An 18,341-nucleotide genomic window follows, 5' to 3' on the forward strand; every position below is an offset into this window, starting at 1 on the left:
AAAGTGAGCGAGATACCAGTAGTATCTGACTCCGCCTTTCATCAAGAATCCCTCTTCTCCTGGCTAGAGGAGCAGGTAAAGTATTATGTAGCCTAATAATGTATGATAACAAGGCGAGTTTGCTAAAACAAAGACCAAACACAGCAGTGGCTGGCGGTCAGGGGGAGATGGGCAGGGCTATGCAGATACAAAGGGAAAGAATATAAGGAGAGGGAAAGGGATGGTGTAAACGCCATAGATGCAATGATGGAAGTGGGATCACAAGTGATACTTGGAGACCAAGTCCTCGTGGAAAGGGGTAGTGGAAAATCATAAGGGCGTAAGAATAACGGGCATAGGGGGTAAGACGTGTAAACAGAAAGAAATTAAACTGAACAGTAACAGAAAATAGTCACATCGGCCATTAACGTTTAAGCTCGCCACCGAGTTGAAATTTCAAAGCAAGGCCAGCCCGAGGAGAGGCAGGGATTAGAGCAAGACCAACTCGAGGAGAGAGTGCAAGGCCAGCTCGGGGAGAGGCAGGTGGAGGGTGCATTGCATCAAAGTCCAACTTCTTGCGGGCCTCCTTCGAGAACAAAGGAGTGCGGGAAGCCGGCCAGGGAGGCTGGGCCGGGCTCGGTGTAACGTTGACAAAATCGGCAAAGTTCAATGGCTGACCTGGAGTTCCCATATTGGGGGTCATGTGCGGGAGACCAATGTGTTGGCTCGGGGGTGTAGACGGAGGGAACAGATGGGAGCCAGCAGCAACTCGAGCGGGAGTGGGTGAATTGGCCAGGTACATCAAGAGGTCCGCTCCATTCTCACGATCGAAGGGATGATCCGCTCGCGGTAGCCTAGCATGTCTCGGTTGCGGAGTTCGCGGGGGCGATGAGCCCGCCATGGAGCTTACAGTTTGGAAGCTGTGCAATGGCAGGTCCGGGTCGTTCTCTTCATCGGAAGGATTGTGGAATGCTGGCGAGGATAGCTCCGCAATTGGAGCCTCTGACATAAAGGGCATGCGCGTGCGTCTGTGGGATGGTAAGGTCTGGTGACCTGGTGAAGACTGAGGCAGACGATGGTTGCTCTTCCACGACACCCGTTGCACCTTTGCTGGGCGTTCCGAGAGGGAGTCTGATCGGGTTCGCTTCCCGGTCAACATGGGCTGGGTGGCAGTGAGCACCCGCTTGTCGAACATGACAGCATGCTTACTCCGGGCTGATCGGAGGAGCTCTCTTGAGTATGTAGCATTTTGGATGGGAGGTGAGGTTGCCGGGGTCTCGCAACGGCTGCGCGAGAAAGTGGAGGAGGAGTCGGAAGGTTTCTCGTTGTCCGAGGGACCAGCTTTGTTGTCCCTCAACTTCAATCCATGAAGATCCCCATGTTGTAACTTGAGCTTTGCGAGGCCCAAACGATCTTGAAGACAGTAAGAAACCTAGAAATAGAAGAAATGTCAGTCGTAAGTTCAGAGATGAGTGGTACAAAAGCTACAGAGCTATAGAGTATAGATGAATTCCTGGATTGAAGACGCCTAGGTTTTTGTTTTTGTGTTTTTTTCTTTTAAGGGAGAAAAGGAAGGAATAGACTCTTCTATTCATGATCTCACCTGAGCAATGTCAAACTTGCGAATAGTCTTCTCAGAATCTGACGATGGCAAGGTCATGATGGATGTAGATGAAGAAAGAAAGACTGGTCTTTCCAGTAAAGGTAAGGGCGGCTGGGAAGGGATAGCCATTGGTGAAGGTTGGTGGAGCCACTTAACCGAGGACGTCAAGACTGGAGAAATTTAATGGAAAATACCAAATGAAAACGGAAAAGCGTGATAGATTTTAGTACATAAATTCATATAATTAAAATGAGTGAAGTGAGGAATGGGCTTGTGAAAGAGAAAAGAGAAAGAGAAAACGCGTCCAATTTTACATTTTACGCGATCCGTGTTTCGTTTCCGCACTATAAGAGTACTTACTAGATGTACTACGTACTAGTAACTCCTTCAGCTCGACAACTCATCTGCTAGGAAGAATGAAGATGATGCAGTAACGAGTGGGCCTTATTGGACTCTACTCTTGTACATATCCAGCCCCCACTGCTGCTAAGCTTCAACGCTTCCCCCTTTTAGTCTTAGGTCTCTCTCTTTCTCTACTCTCTTTCTCTACAGAGCACTATTTGAAGGGAACCTCCAACATTCCTCAAGGAATCATGATCCACCCAGGCCATGAACAATAGGACATCCATGACCCTTTTTCTATCAATGTCCACCTATATCTAGTACTACTTTATATATCATATATATCATATATATCATATATCCCAGATATCGTGGTAATGTCTCACACTTCCAAGGCTTCTGAAGTGGGGGTTCGGCCTTTACGTGATATATAATGTATAATAAATATAATAATGCCAAATCCCTCCAATGAGTTCTCCGGACTCCGAACTCCTATAATTGCGTAGTTTGCTGAAGACATAATGCACGTTCCCTGGGTTACGTGGCAGCCTTGGGAGTCTTCGGAAAATACTGATATCTGATATCGGATAACTGAAAATAGCAAAGGCTCAGGGCTAATGCTGATCTGATGCAATGGCTTATCATTCCTTGAATCATTGCAGTTCCAAACCAAGGATCAGTGGATCTAATGTTTCAGTCGGGGAGAAAAGAGGGAAGGAAATATGGAAAGCTATCAAATCAACTCCACGGGCCCCCTTAATGAGGCACTAATCCAACGCTAGATCTGAACTAAGTTACTATAGTACTAATTAGAAAGATCATTAATAGATCCACCGGTGAAACAGGCCTCCTGATTACTCCAAGTGGCTTTAAGCAGGCGTACGTAATTCTATATACCTTTCTATCATTGTTTAGGGGTACTATTTACTGTGAACTGTTCTCTGCTCTTTTGACTTTTTAGAATTTAGGGCTTTCGGGGCTTATTTTGCCTGTTCTCTCTTTTACTCTCTTTTACTCTCTTTCCTCTTTCCTCTCTCTCTCTCTCTCTCTCTCTTTCTCTCTCTCTCTCTCTCTCTCTCCCTCTTCTTCCTCCTTTTCTTCCTCTTCATCTTCCATGTTGTATTGTCCGCAAACAGTCGCGCTCTCCTGTTCCTGTCTAAATTCCCCCCACCAAGGCAGCTACAGTTACATACCTTTTTTTAACGACCAGGTTCTAGAGCTCTAGATCATCTAGAGACTAGATCTCTCAGCATGTTTTTCAAGTCTCTTCGGCGCCGTTCAAAGGCAAGCACCCAAGATGGTAAAGATGCGACCGCAAAGGTTGAAGTTGTCTCTGGAACTTCTTCCTCCACAATCGATACCTCCGTCGATACTTCTCATACTTCAATAACACCTCCTGCATCCATCAAACCTACTCAATCTTCTCCAAATTTACCCTCCCTGGTTGAATCAGACTCCAATGAAGGCAGCGCTGCCAGTATTGTCAGTAGTCCACTACCGCAATTGCGCCTGCGACCAGGACCTTACCGGCCCAATTCACAACGCAACAGCATGATTGTATGTAGATCCCGAGTACGGAGTGCAATTCTCTAGACTATGTCATTAATCTTACTCCGCAGGTTAGCTCCACTACCTCCGTCAATGGAATTGGTCGTTCACCTACCACATCTTATCGCTCGCTTACTTCGGGCTCTCCTTATGCGCCAAGGATCATATCGATCACCGATAACTCCTGGGTTTGTACTCCGCACATTCTCACAACCTTCCAATGATCCCCCTTCCACCAGTCCTAACCTATCTTACTTTCTAGGTTCACCAAAAAGTCCTACTCGTATACGGCCAGATCGGTGACCCGCGAACTCACCCGCTGGACGGGAACATAACCGTATTCCACCACCAAGATAATTTCCCGTCGACAAGCTGGCCTGTCACGGCATCACACTTCAAGGCACTCGTTCATCTGGTTCCAGGACCCAACCGTCTCCGATTTGATTTCCACTCTCCCAAGCTCTCGTCAGGAAGTACCACTCCCGTGGCGCATTCGTCGTGGATTTGCATCAACTACCTCCCTTTGATCAATGCACCCCCACTACAACTGGTGATCTTGCTAGGAAAGGACTCTGACGGTACCTACGATGCCGTGCCTAAAAGAATTGAGCGCGAAGGGAATGGGTTGGAGACCGCGATCCGTAAATACCGAACAGCGGCGTATCTCTGGCAAGCATTTACGGGAGAGCAGATGTTCCGGAATAATTTTGGACGACGCTGCTTCCGCTTTGAGGAGGAATGGCAGAAGGGCAGTCTGAGTCGTCGCGATTGGGAGAATGGTCAAATGCGCAACGAGGCCAAAATTCACATTGTGCGCTCGGAGAAGACAGTCGCAGAGCTACGGGATCTCGACATTGCGCAACAGAACGGTAGCGCTCAGAACAAAGATGAGCTGTTCAACATTGCCAAGAACGCGGTACGGAAGCATTTCAACCCCCAACCTGGTCAGGAGCAGTACATCTCGGTTCTCCTCCTCGACTCGCACTGGGATACGACAGCGCAGACCATTACTGGTCACGCCGCACTTGGATCGTCCGGAGGTGATATCAAGATGGCCATGTTTGGATCCCATTGCCTTCAAAGCTACCCATCCTCGCTTGATGAGGTCGTGGATGCATTTTCAGACTGCACACGGACCGACACTAACTATGTCGCTAACGATTGTGGCGATGCGGGATCTAACTGGGAAGCAGCCAACATAGGTATCGGAGCGCATATGCATGAAGTGGGACATCTCTTCGGGTCTCCGCACCAGGAATCTGGTGTAATGCTTCGTGATTATGTGCAGCTGAACCGTACATTCTTGACCAAGGAGCCTTTTTCAACTCGCACCAAGGCCCAAGGGTTGAAAGTTTGCTTACCGAATGATGAGTGTGGCTGGCACCGCCTCGATGCACTGCGCTTCCGATTCCACCCTTGCTTCCGCCTTCCCAGTGATGCGTCGGCGAGCTTAGATGGCAGTGTGCAAGTGTGGCCTGTAGAGAATGGAAAGATTCTCTTCACAGCGACCTCCGGCATTGCCTTTATGGAGCTCTATGCAGAAGGCGATGACTTGTGCCACACCTCCATCGAATATTTGAACGTCGAGTCCAGTAGCAACGGCCTACCGAAGCAAGTGTCCGTGACCGAGGGCGAACTCCGCCAAAAGCTCTTTGGATCCGAGAGGGAGAAGAAGAAGAAGATCAAGGTGGTAGTCTTCTCCGGCGCTATGGGCAGCTACACCGTGGAGGACGTTGGTTCATTGAAGCCGAAGAATTCCGTGGTGAAGCTACCCAAGGGCCAGTCTGGCTACAAAAGTGGGTTGCTAGGCCAATCTAGCATGGAAGGCAGTGTGCCAGAGCAAGTTTTGCTTGATTGTGCTTTCTCATCAAAGCTCTTGATGTCAGTCAAAATCTACCATGGATCTGCGGTGGATGGCCTGGAGTTCTTCTACGAGGACCTGACGAGCCAACTCTTTGGAAAACGTGGCGGTAAACCCGGCGGTGATGAGTTTGTACTTGACATCCGGCGTGGGGAGATTATTCTTGGATTCTACGTACGAGCTGGACTTTGGATCGATGGAATCGAGATTCTCACCAGTCTGGGGAGAAAGTCAGGTGTCTATGGAAATGCGACAGGTGGATCAGGGTGAGTTTTCTTGTGAATCGAGGCCTACACGATTTGATATTAACTTCTTGACAGACACACATTGATCCCTCCTCTCGGATATAGGATTGCCGGAGTTTGTGGTTCTTCTGCATCCTGGATTGATGGATTTTCCCTCATCATTCAACATTGAGATTCTTGATATTGTTATGCTTGTTGATATTCACTCTTTCTTGCTTTTTATTTTTCTCTCTCTTTTTACCTTCGCCAAAGCGCAGAACCTGGCCAATGGTCATTCAGTACATATACAGTCCTGTTGAGACAGAACGCTTTTTGTTAATATTTTCATTTTCTTCTCATTCTCATTCTTGAGAGCGAGTAAGTGATGATGTGGCAGCATTTCATCATTATACCATTTTCTTTTCCCCTGTCATTTCCTTCCTCTCTAGCTTGTTGACACGCATTTCGGACGAGATGACTTTTGTTTCGTGCGGCACTTGGACATCTTGCATAACGGACATTCATATTTGGTATTGGGCAACTTTATAGATGGATAATATCAATGGCTCTAAGCCGTACTTACTTCAGCGTATATGATGACTGCAGATCGACCTCGAAGTAGAATACCGAGAACATAGTTACATACCTAGGTATGGATCATCTGTTACAGATAGAGTCTTGAAACATTCATCTCGAACTACACATTACATTACCTAAGAACAGCCCTGGAGAGGAAGCACGTACAATTTCTTGACTGACATCATATTAACAAAGTTCACAGCCCACAGAGCTTTGTTACCCCCACCTACGTACATACGTACTAAACGGGCAATGAATTACAATAAAGCAGAGGATTACAGACAATTAGATGCTAGATCCGTATTGAAGACTTTGTTCACCGACTTCATCTCAGAAGGACTAAGATCGACTGGAATCCTACTATGTAATCTAATATGTAATAGAGAATGCAACGAAGAATGATACGTCTTACGTGTCGTCCTTGTACTGATACAAAAATCAGAGTATCTCGAATAGGTATTATATAGCTATGATCTAAAGATCGGAAAAGCTTCCACTCGCGGCGGATGGCGCCTAAACATCGGAAGATCATCACTATGAATAATGCATAAAATAATTATGAAGCTACAGTAGATGAAAATCTAGACAAATCATAATAGGTGAACTGATGTGTGAGCTTCAAATGGGAATATCCTAATTAAAACATGACTTTGGTGCTTACTAAGTACTAAGTAACTAGGAGTTGGTGTACATCTCGGATGTAATGCAGGATTGACAATTCCCCACTAACTTTTGACTGAATTTCGCCACACTCCTTAGCCTTCTCTTTTCATTCGTCAGTCTCAACTAGACTGCCATTGCCGTTGCTTTGTATCCATGTCTTTACTAGTTGACCTCAGACAGTGGCAAATTCCACTTTTGTGGAGGAAATGAGTACATACTGCTACAATTTAAGTGGGTCTTCAATCGCTTAGGTGGTTAGGTACCTAAGTAATAGATAATAGGCCAAGAAAGGCAGCTCTATTTTTTGAGTTTTTTTATATTGTATATTTTCTATTTTCTATTTATATTTCGACCTCGGCATAATTCACGTGCATGTAGTCTACGTGGTGGAATGGACTACTAATACGGAGTACGGAATATGGACTATGGATTCCCATATTGCTTTTTAAAGACGCCACTTGACAACGTGATTGTTTCAAATGCGGAGTATCTAGTATCTAGTATTGTTAGTACTCCATAACTCGAAAGATTATTATACTGCGAGCATATAGACGCATACACATCTGTGTTGAACACCCAACTAGGACTGTGGCAACTAGACTGTGGTGCACTATCTCCCCGTGGATTGGACTCTGGACCTCCAGATCCGCAAATACGAAAAGCGTGGCCCCGATGCTATGCGGAAATGAAAACAAACAGAAAAGTTGACAGCTTCGATGAACGAATAAGGTTAATCCGATCCGTGTACCGCATGATTGATAGCTTTCTTTTGCTTCGTCATGGGTCCCCCATTCACTTAGGACATCCTGGTCATTTCTTCCAAGGGTTATCCCTCGGGTTATATGCGTAGCGAGTGCGAATGCGACGTACATATCTTATATCAAATTTATAAATTGATACAGCTTCGACATTTTTTGTGTCCCCTTGATCGAAGTTGTTGAGAATGGCTTACTCTGGTGGCGTCTTGTACCTTGAACGCAAAAAGGAACAAAGGGACGTGGCTGAAATTCTTAGCGAGGTTGATAGTTTCGTGTTCCTTGTGTCGGTGCAACCATGGTAGTGTAACGCTTAGGTTGTTTTAATTTTTGTATCAATAGATGAGTCTCTGTTAAGTCTACTTATCTAGGCAGACAGATAAAGAACAGGTCCAGGAGCTGATAGCTCTGAGATTTTTACACGGGCCTTTCAATCTGAAGGCTTGTTTCATAGATAGCTTAAGCGTAACCCGTGTGGATACAACACGGTTACTGCCGATGATACCAGATTGGGTTTAGTTATATCGTACTTAAAGTAGTTATAGTAAGCCAATGATGGAAAAAGCCTCTGACGTAGATAGCCAGGTCCGTGCACCAATCGGATCGGATAAAGATCTGTCGTTCTCTGATTGGCGGGCTGAGGTGCCAGCAATAGCGAGCTCGGAATAATAAACTCCGAGCTTCCGCACTGGGACTAAGATCGCCATCCAGCTTTCAAAGTACGCGTAATATACATCACACATCCACTGACGATCTTCTCGAAGATCTTAATTTATATTTCAGCCCTTTGTCGTATCACATTACAGAAGAGCAATGTGCTAAGTCGATGGATTTTCGATCTCATCGACAGAAGTTCTATCGTCAGCTCAGTACGGAGCACGCTTATCCTATTTATTATGGGATCATTGCTTGCAACGTGCTCATCACAATACGGAGAACTGAGTGAAGTTCTGATTCTGATTCTGATTCTGATTCTGATTCTGAACTAGCAGTATCTATACCACGGTCGACGATTTGGAATTTGGACTCGGTGATTGTTGTAACGGTCCGACGAACCACCTATCAGATCAATTAAAGAGGTTACAGGAACAACTGCCACAGCTCCGATCCATGGAAATCACTTCTAGCCACACCTGGGCGTATGCAGAGCATGGGAATACGATTATGGATCCTATATAATACATAGGTACGTACGGAGTACAATACAACAAGTCATTATCTAAAAATGCTTATCCGATGTTCGCACATGAATAGACTATAGTCACCGCCACTTAAGCCACAAGAAACGCCGACATATGCTAGTCCAATTATGGATGATCAAATAGAATGAATTTGATAGAGGCGAGTAAGGTGCCAAAAGCAATATCAAAAGGTAAAAGAAAGTGTGGCTGATTGTGGGGAGGCCCAGAGCTATGGTAACTATCCATATACTCTCTATCGATAGGTGGATCGACTTCCAAAGTCACAAAATTACTATAGTATAGAATAGAAACAAAGACTGCTATGACGTACTGGATAGGTGCAGAACTACGGAGTACTAAATGAAAGATCCACAGGGGGATCTTGGGAATGACCAATATAGTACTCGATACATAGTTACCGTACACAAAAGAAATAATTTACATAAATAAATTAATAGTTTTCAGTTCTCCATACTTCACCAATCAATTCCATTCCTTAAATTCACAAGAAAAATAAAAAGGAAAGGGAAAAAAAAAAAAAAAAAAAAAAAAAAAAAGAAAAGAAAAGAAAAGAAAAGAAATTGGAAACACCCCACCCCAAAAGTCGATCTACCTGCCGTCCCTCGTTCTCGCTCTCAATGTTATCGGTACGGACTAAGAAGTACATTTGTGGCAACTAAATCTTCCGAAGCAAACCACCTTTCTTTCACCCCTGGGACTCTGTGGCTCAGTTTGAATGGATGAATTATCTGTTCTTACCTAAGGCCTCTGTTTTATATCACTATTGGAGGGCTTCTTTAGCCGTACCGTCTTATTTTATTTTTTTTATCTTTTCCACTATATACTCTTTTTCTTTCCCCTTCCAAAGCACTTTCGTCATACGCTGCATCCACCCCCTCCTCTTTTTTCCACCCCTCGCCCCGAACATTTTCCCTTCTGATCAAAAAGGGGGCCTCATCACTTTAATTCTTCCAAATTCTTTTGTTTCGACTCATTTGGACCTGAAGTCCCGCGATATTCCGTTGTAATCGAGTCTCCGCTTCCTTCATACGCTCGATCGTCAATTCTCTTTGACCTTTAATCTTCGATCCTAAAGAACGTATTCGACCTTCATCATTCTTCAAATCAGCCTAAATTGATACAAAAAGTGACCTGTTGAGCTGCTACATACACTCAATCTCTTCAACCTGACCCTGTGGGCCCGATCTATCCGTTTCGAAGCGAAAGTCGCGCATCCGAATTGCCGAAAACTCCCCTTGTCCAACACACGTCTACACGGCCCTCAACATCGGGCCATCTGATTGCTTTGCATAACAGATGGTTACAATATAGAGTGAAACTTTGTCTCTCCTCCCTCACAACCCAACTCTCCACCTCTTTATACTGTCGAGCCAGTATATTCGCCATGTTCCGCAACCGGTAGGTACCCAGTGGAATTGTTGAATGTTGAATTTTAAATATATAGTAGCTAACGCTTATTAGAAACAACGCTCAGAAGCCTGATGATGACTTCATCAGTCGCTTCCAGCAAACTTTCTCAGACGTCGTTCCTCGCCGAGACAGCGACGGCAGTCAAGAAGGCGATCCCATGATGTCGGGAAGGTACAAGAATAGCACTCCAGGCTTCTGGGGATTCCAAACTGACACGCCCAATCATGGAAATAGACCAATGAGCAATGATCAGAAAATGCAGGAGGAGGCCAGCGTCAAATTCTCCAACCAACGGACACCGCGTAATCTACAAGACCTCAACTTCTCGCCATCGTGGATAGATCACAATCCAATGCATATGATGTCTATTGCCAATCAGCCTACTGGATTCTACACACCCAACTCCACCGGCCTTGGTACAATCTTCCATAACCAAGCAGGTGACCTGCATACGCCAACGATGGGATTGAACATGATGACTCCACTCTCCCTCTCAAACACGATACAAGGCCCTCAACATCACGAAATGGACCACCACTTCAATCATCAGTACCTTTCACAGCAGATGCCCGATATGAATTCTTATATCCAGCAACCAGCTTCATTTGCGCCTAGTGCTTTCATGCATCGCGATTCCTACGACCCTATGGACGAATCTGGAGATGGTCTATCAGTCGATGGGAACGGGATTCCAATGGACCAAGTTTCAAATGTAACAACTTCTGATTACTCGAACCCGAGTACGGCTGTGACCTACTCTGTAGGTGAAAAGTAAGATAACCCTTTTTTTTTTTTCGAAGACGTTTGCCTTTTCTAACCTTTTTTTTATTTTTTTTAGCTTCCGTTATAATGTTACCCTGCGTGCTCCAACCGCAATGGTCAAATCTAAAAAGGAGATCCCAATCTCATATCTTAACAAAGGCCAAGCATATAACTTGACGGTCTTGGACTCTACTCCCCCAAATACTTCGGAACAGCTTCGATACAGAACTTTTGTTCGTGTCTCATTCGAAGACGAAGAACAGAGGTCGAGACCGGCTGCCTGTTGGCAGTTATGGAAAGAAGGTCGTGGAACGAGCGAGGCGCACCAGCGTGGGGGAAAGCTTTTGGCTGTTGAATACGTGGACCCATTGCAAAGCAATGGTGATGACCATAAAAATCGTCAAATCCAGATTGAACAGATGTCCTTCGACGGATTCTGCATCACATGGACTGCCAGCCCAACTGGTGGAGTCTCTGATTGCACCATCCCCGTGCGATTCAACTTCCTATCTACCGATTTTAGCCACTCAAAGGGCGTGAAGGGTATTCCAGTCCGACTGTGCGCAAAGACCGAACTCTTGTCATCGATTGATTCTGGCGCTTCGCGACAGCACGAAGTCTGCTATTGCAAGGTCAAGCTGTTCCGAGACCATGGCGCAGAACGGAAGCTGTCCAATGACGTTGCACACGTGAAGAAGTCAATCGATAAGTTAAAGCAGCAAATCGCACAGGCGGAGATGGGCGGTGGTTTCGGCAAACGTAAGCGTGGTAACAATGTTACCGGCGTGAAGTCGGAAAAGTCTATAAAACACAAGCGCACTTGGTCTGTAAGCTCACAAGAGGCTCTCTCTGATAAAATGTCAGTAGAGGATGATCTTCAGGCGAAGCTAGTCATGATGCAGGATATGTTTTCGTCAACTCGCTCTATGAGCTCCCTTGCTTTACGTGGTGATCCTCAAGATGACCCGGATATGTATCCTATTCAACTACCAACCGAGGGCGAATTCGTCAAGGTTGAACCCCTCCGTCGTCAGAGTACGGGTCTCTCATCTGCGTCTTTGATTCCTTCTCCGACCAGCAGTCATGTTTCTTTGAACAACTCACCGCATATGCACGCGGGTCATTTTGGTATGAGAGAAAAACAATCCACGGTTATACCGAGAGAAAACATATCAACGGGCTACATTGAAGCTGTGGACATCGACCCAACCTACCGTCCTCCTGCGGAGCGACCCCCCAAACCAAGTAGGTTTCTTCTGGGTACACTATTCCTCGCCCTTTGCTAACCATGACACAGTCGCATGCTTCTATGTTCGATTCTCCGGAAACGAACAACACCCACAAGAGTACTACCGGGCCATCTACCTTACCGAACGAACTGTCCGGGATCTGATGACAAAAATCTCCGAGAAGCACCAAATTAACCCGGACCGCATCGTCCGCATTCTCCATGTCAACCAAGCTGGCTTGCGAATCATGGTAGACGACGATGTCGTTCGCGAACTTCCAGAGGGCCAAGACATGATTGTTGACATTCAAGAATCTCCTCTGATGAGCAGCAGCAACGTACCTGGTTCTCCAGTCGAGATCAAGTTGACATACTGATCATATCACGATATATCCCCCATTCCCTAGGTCCCTAGGCTTCGAAAATTCTCGATACTTCTCAAGGCACTCTCTCCTTTGCTCCTTTTTCTCGATCGACAACTGTATCTTTCCATTATCCTTTGACCGGCACTCTCTGTGAGATCAGCTCTGTCTCCGGGATCACCTAATGATATGCAATGGAACATGTCATGCATTCTGCGTTCTTGTTCATCCCCCGTCGGGGATTCTTGCTCTCGTCATTGGGTTGGCAGCGAATCTTTATTTCAATTATCATTTCCAGGGCGTTGGGCACGGAGATTATACACGCGTCTCCGGACAATGATACCCTGTACTATATAGCTCTAATGCTATTCTCCAGTTTTTCCTTCTCGCTTCTTGCTTCTGTTTAGGGCCTCTATCTTAAGGCGTTGGCATTTGTTATCTGCATCGGATTCGACTGGGATACGGTGCAAACTGTTCATAAACATATTGTCGTTATTGCTCATGTTTGCCGATGACTTTTATCTTCTTTTCATCTCAATCTGGTTCTAGGATTGACGAACACGAAGTTGATATCCCAATTTCATTACTATTTACGAAGTCTGTTACCTTTAATGCTCGATTCGGATCTGCTATAGCTGACTCTCTCTGCCCTGCATCATTTCCCATTCAGCGGTTGACTTCGGTTGTCTACTTTTTAATATATTTACGGTTTGATTGTTTACTTCACAGATAGTATTCACCATGAGTACAGGTTTCGCATATGTATATTTACTCGTTGCTCAGGTGCGTAATATGACAATACTATCTGATGCTATTTCCTTCCGTCTCTCGGTCTCCCATCGTATTGTTGCTAGTCCGCTCCGTATTGATGCTAATCTACTCCTGAAAAAGCATAGTATAATGGATCTGCCAAGTAAAAACTAATTTTATACCGCTCGTGTATACTTGATGTTCCATGGTTTTTACTACAGCCTCCGAAACTTTTTTTCTTAAAAAAAAATTAAAAAGCACAGGTCCTTGGGCCGGCGGGATCTCCGGGCCCAACAGCCTGGTAACACGAGTAGGGCTGTTGAAGTGAAACCACTGCCCCGGGTTAGTTTTACGCGGGTAGGAATCGACAAGATAGATAATAGAATATATGATTGGTGGCTGGCCGCTCGGTTCATGGTTTTAGCCGGAACTCGGCTTAGGGCTAAGTACGTCACTGAACGGGAGTAGGAGATCCACAGGATTGAGATGCTGTCAGGTACCAGTTCCGATTGGACATGTATCAACCTAATAGCGGCTCGCCTTCCTCCAACTGAACTTTTGGAACCTTAGAAGGCTCCTGGCTCCCTCTAGCTCTCGAGATCGACCGATCCAGACCAAACTTCAGGATATCTTTGCGCCCCGTGCCCAGCTCGTAATTATGAGTGTAACACGCTAGACACAGTACTAGCCAAGGGCCCCTCCCCTAATAAGTCACTACTTAACCTGCTAGACCCCACAGAAGCGGGCAATTATGTCATTCTGTATATGTTCCTTGGAAGCGGGGTTACTAACCTGAAACGATCCCCACACTATTTTACTCCAGCGGAACGACCCGTTCAGATCAGGATCTGATTATAGAGGCTAAGTAGTAATTGGTATGTTTTGTCTGTACGTGTTTTTCAAGGATTTTTTAACAACGGCTAGCTGTAAAATATTAGCTTCGAACCCCCCACTTTTATCTGGAATCGTCGATTTCAGCCACACTTTTCTGCGAAGATCTCTTTTGATCTGATAGCTTGGCCGCTGTATGTAGCACTGATACCATCAAGAAAATAGCTTCCAGGGCTATATACATCATTTCAGCAGGAACCGATACTTACCTAGGACCTAGCTGTCAAGTCATGGGCAACTGTTTGTCGATGTCGCCCTTGCACCTGTCCATATCCTGCTTTGCTCTCTTAGTAAAGAATGGGCTCTTCAGGTGATTACGTAACATCAAAAACCTTGGACAAGATGTGTAGTTGTTGAGTGAATAAAAGTCTCATCGAGTATCTTGGAAGTGATAGTATGGTGGTCAAACCAAGCGTTTCATATAATGTCAGAAGCTTGTTGTTCAAAATTAGAAGATCCAATATAACCAGATTTGGTTAACCAGACAAGTTCATCTTCCACCACCACACCTCTCAGCGTAACACTAGTGGTACTGATATCACAAAACTAGCAGAGCCCTTGGTATCGAAGAGGGTAATGTCCGTCTATAGATCTTTTTGAGTAATCTGAATGTGATAAAGAGCGTTGGTGTTAGCACGATGCTACCAAGTTTAAGTAGCTGTGTCGTCATGCCCTTGGTATGATCAGTATCAATAGCTTCCATGATATGATTATGCGGCCATTGGCCAAATAATCATAGAAGGGACTGTTCATTTTTCAGCAAATTAAAGTGAAAATAGTATTTGTAGCCTAGGGGTACGGATCACTGAAAGGCGTCAACTCTGAATACTGTCCCTTCACAACGTCAAAGACTTTGATCAGAATCCACTATGCCCAGTATTTTCATGCCAGAATAAAATTCTGGTTCCATGATAGGCACTGACCGTGTCATTGTAAATCGGGTTCAGGCTGTAATGGATGGTGGAAAGATAGAGTAGACTGAGAGCACCTTGGATAGATGATCTACCTGCCGTCTGTACAGCTGAGAAACAGTGCCAGAAAGAGTTTCTTATTTAGCTGTTAGCATGAGATCTGGTGAGCTGGAAGGAAGCGTGATTTGTTGATGAAGATATTAAACATACGGCTAGTTGAAATAAGGGTATTTAGACTGTTTACAAGCCCCACTTGAATCATGTATCTAACAAAGATCCCTAATTCTACCCTCATGTTTCGTGACTTTTACCCGATTTTGCTACCATAAAACAGTTGACAGAAGAGCTACGTTACATGACTAATAAGCGAATTTATCAGCTCGAACATCTAGATCAAGAGTCTTGGCTCTATAACCGTTGATATTCTTGAACTTTAGTCCTATATTCTTCCTTCGAACACTACGTCCGTTCCAAAGCCCAAGGCTTCGCTCATACCGAAATGTCGTGATCAGACTGGTTCTGTTGCGAAGAACTGTCCCATTCGCGATATCTGTATAATCTGGGAATACGTCACGGAGATGTGGGTTGATTCAATCTTCTCGTTCGTGCTTCGTAGGCTATTTTGGTCGATTTCGATGCGGCTCGGAAATACGACGAACGAAACTTGCTTCTGCAAGAACTTGAATCCTTACCAGTTTCACTCACAGATCTTTTAAGCAAAGGGGGTGGAGGTATACTGCAATAAGTTCTTGACAACATGGCGATTGGGATGAGGCTATAGAAATGATCCATCTAACAAGACACTCTCTTCATAGCACAAGGAACAGGTTCTGATCTATAAAGCCTCGACCTGGGTACAATGATCTAGTGACGCAATTAGTAATCTTCGGATTTTCAGGCATCCTTTTCTACTTTCTTGACAATTAAGGTGGTAGATATTCCTCATCTAACTGATTTTGTTCAATATGCTACAGTAGAGGCTGTAGATTACAGTGAAGGTAGTCGAGTAAAATACCTTGTGGTACTCTAGCGATGGAAGTGCTGTCCTTGCCATATTATAATCATCATCTTACAGTCGTGAATCTCTCATCTACTTAAATACAAACATTTACGCATATATCGTGATTGGGTATTATCAGGATGTACCAATGTTGAGTCACGGTATATACTTGATTCGCAGATATGAAAACTGGACCTTGGTTAGTGTCTATTAAGCTCCTTTCAGTGTTATATGCTAAGGCTTATAAATAATTATGTACAGACAGAGGGCAGATACTGAAACCTTGCATTTAGAAAAACGTGCTTTTAATAAAGATCCGATATCAAGAAAAGTTTTAATTTTGGAGCAAACTCTCTCACTGTTGAGGATCTTGAGTATGTATATACACGGTAAACTGCAACTAATTGTCGAGCCTAGTATTCAAGTACCACTATATCAGAAAATGAACAGTGAATGAGTTGATATTAACTGATATCTATGACACATCTTTAAAACAGCTTTCTGGATCTCTAAAGATACTAAGTATTGCCTTTGATATCATTCGAAGAGACATCTAGAGCTCGAAGTGAGAGCGCCTTCTCAGCTGGGGGAATACTGTGACCTTTTAATGTGTCACCTGATTCTCAACAACTGCACTTTGTGTATGAATCACCCGCAGTAGCAGGATGTTTACTTCCACTTTCCACCTTCCAATCTCTCAATTCCTCTTTCCTACCACACTCCTCTCATTTCTCTTTCCATAACTTTCCTTGTTCGTCCCCTTCAACCCGTTCGTTAAATTCACTCGTTTTATCTTCTGTCATTCTTGCAATGGCTTCCCTCCAGCAGTTCCGTGTTGCTATGGTTTACCTCGTGGTGATTTTTATCACCCTTGGACTTGCTACCGGTAAGTTGTACCAATATGGCCTTTGCTTACCCCCGCTGCCTATGCCTTTAATATTTATTTCTTTATTTAGGCGGCAACATGTTTGAGTTGCAGGACAAGCGTCGTCAGGCTATGGATGGTTTCCTTGCCTTTGCTCGTAAGTCACTCTTCTCATCACCATGTATCTTGTTATGACATTAGAACTGACCCAATTGCAGGTGAGCCCAACGAAGTCCATGCTCGCGGTTAGATCAATAAGAAAATCACCTTATCATGTATTTACTAACACTCTCAAGCCACCCACACCACTTTCTTTACTCTAGTTGAAACTATCACTTGGTGCCACCCTGAGTCTTCCATCCCTGGCTGCACTCAGCAAACCTCGATCCCCATTGCTGTCATTACCCCTGGCATCATGACTACTCCCATCGTAATTACTATCGGTCCCATCGTCACCGGCGATACTACCTTTGGCGAGGCTACCTCCTCGGCTGGAGGCTGCTCGGGCCCTGAGTGTATTGAGAGTACCAGCACTGTCGTTATTCCGTGCACTACAGATGTGAATATTCCTGTTGTTCACACCGAGACCCCGGCTGTTACTCAGGCTCCCTATCCATCATCCAACGGCACTGTCCCCGCTCAGGCCACTGGCACTGGAATTGGTGCACCCATTGTCACCGTTACATGCCCTGACTCTCCCCAATGTGCGCCCGCCCCTCCTTCGGCTGCCACCGAGACTGTTATCTGCCATGGCTCTTCGAAGTGTGCTCCTTTTCCGAGCCACACCGTTATCCACATCCAGTCTACTCTTTCAGCTACCGGTATCCCTATTTCTCATCAGGCTACTTCTACTGGCAATGGCACCGTCAGTATCCCAATATCTACCAGTGGACATCACGTTTCGACCTCTATCGTCACTGAGCCGGCCTCGCCTTTTATGACTCTAGTCCCGAGCATGGCAGTCATGGAGAGCTGCAGGGTTTCTACTATGTTTGGTGCTCTTGCTTTGGTATTCCTCCTAACAACTATTCTGTGAACACCAGGAGTACAGCTCCTAATTCCCCAACACTATCATAGTGCTGGTTTGATATCGGGGCTAAGCCTTCCATGCTTTTAAAAAACTGGAAGGGTTAGGTTAAGTTGTGATTGTATGTTTAGCTATGTCGCGGCAATATGTTTAACAAAATTACACAATGAAAATTTCCCATCAGTTTCCTCGTAAATTATCTAGCTAAGTATTAGTAAAGGTTTCATAGCTTTAGTTCGACGTTAGAAATGCGGCTGACTTGTGTACTGTGGGCCAATGGAGAGTGTTCCAGCTACCCCTCAGCCACGGCATGATGATGATATCGGGAGCATTATCTCTGAAATCCCTGAGACGCCAACACCACCATTAGACACACCGT

General features: G+C 45.1%; 4 protein-coding genes across 4 annotated transcripts; 3 read left to right on the forward strand and 1 right to left on the reverse strand.

The window, feature by feature from the left end:
- Positions 1–403: 403 nt before the first annotated feature.
- N7495_008000 (uncharacterized protein) lies at positions 404–1,639 on the reverse strand (the record flags this gene model as incomplete). The annotated part of the gene is made up of 2 exons (XM_057210651.1): positions 404–1,411; positions 1,583–1,639. 2 exons carry the CDS (start codon positions 1,637–1,639, stop codon positions 404–406), a joined length of 1,065 nt encoding a protein of 354 aa, XP_057060194.1.
- A 1,536-nt stretch (positions 1,640–3,175) lies between these two features.
- On the forward strand, positions 3,176–5,750 carry N7495_008001 (zinc metalloproteinase family protein; the record flags this gene model as incomplete). The annotated part of the gene is made up of 4 exons (XM_057210652.1): positions 3,176–3,481; positions 3,544–3,660; positions 3,735–5,599; positions 5,654–5,750. The coding sequence occupies 4 exons, from the start codon at positions 3,176–3,178 to the stop codon at positions 5,748–5,750; spliced, it is 2,385 nt and encodes a 794-aa protein (XP_057060195.1).
- Positions 5,751–10,140: 4,390 nt separating this feature from the next.
- Positions 10,141–12,533, forward strand: N7495_008002 (grainyhead-like protein; the record flags this gene model as incomplete). The annotated part of the gene is made up of 4 exons (XM_057210653.1): positions 10,141–10,154; positions 10,218–10,937; positions 11,005–12,173; positions 12,226–12,533. The coding sequence occupies 4 exons, from the start codon at positions 10,141–10,143 to the stop codon at positions 12,531–12,533; spliced, it is 2,211 nt and encodes a 736-aa protein (XP_057060196.1).
- Positions 12,534–17,350: 4,817 nt separating this feature from the next.
- On the forward strand, positions 17,351–17,971 carry N7495_008003 (uncharacterized protein; the record flags this gene model as incomplete). The annotated part of the gene is made up of 1 exon (XM_057210654.1): positions 17,351–17,971. The coding sequence occupies one exon, from the start codon at positions 17,351–17,353 to the stop codon at positions 17,969–17,971; it is 621 nt and encodes a 206-aa protein (XP_057060197.1).
- Between the last annotated feature and the right edge of the window lie 370 nt (positions 17,972–18,341).

This window comes from Penicillium taxi, assembly GCF_028828555.1.
Source record: "Penicillium taxi strain IBT 34144 chromosome Unknown utg000005l_segment0_segment0, whole genome shotgun sequence".
In the NCBI taxonomy this organism is placed as follows: domain Eukaryota; kingdom Fungi; phylum Ascomycota; class Eurotiomycetes; order Eurotiales; family Aspergillaceae; genus Penicillium; species Penicillium taxi.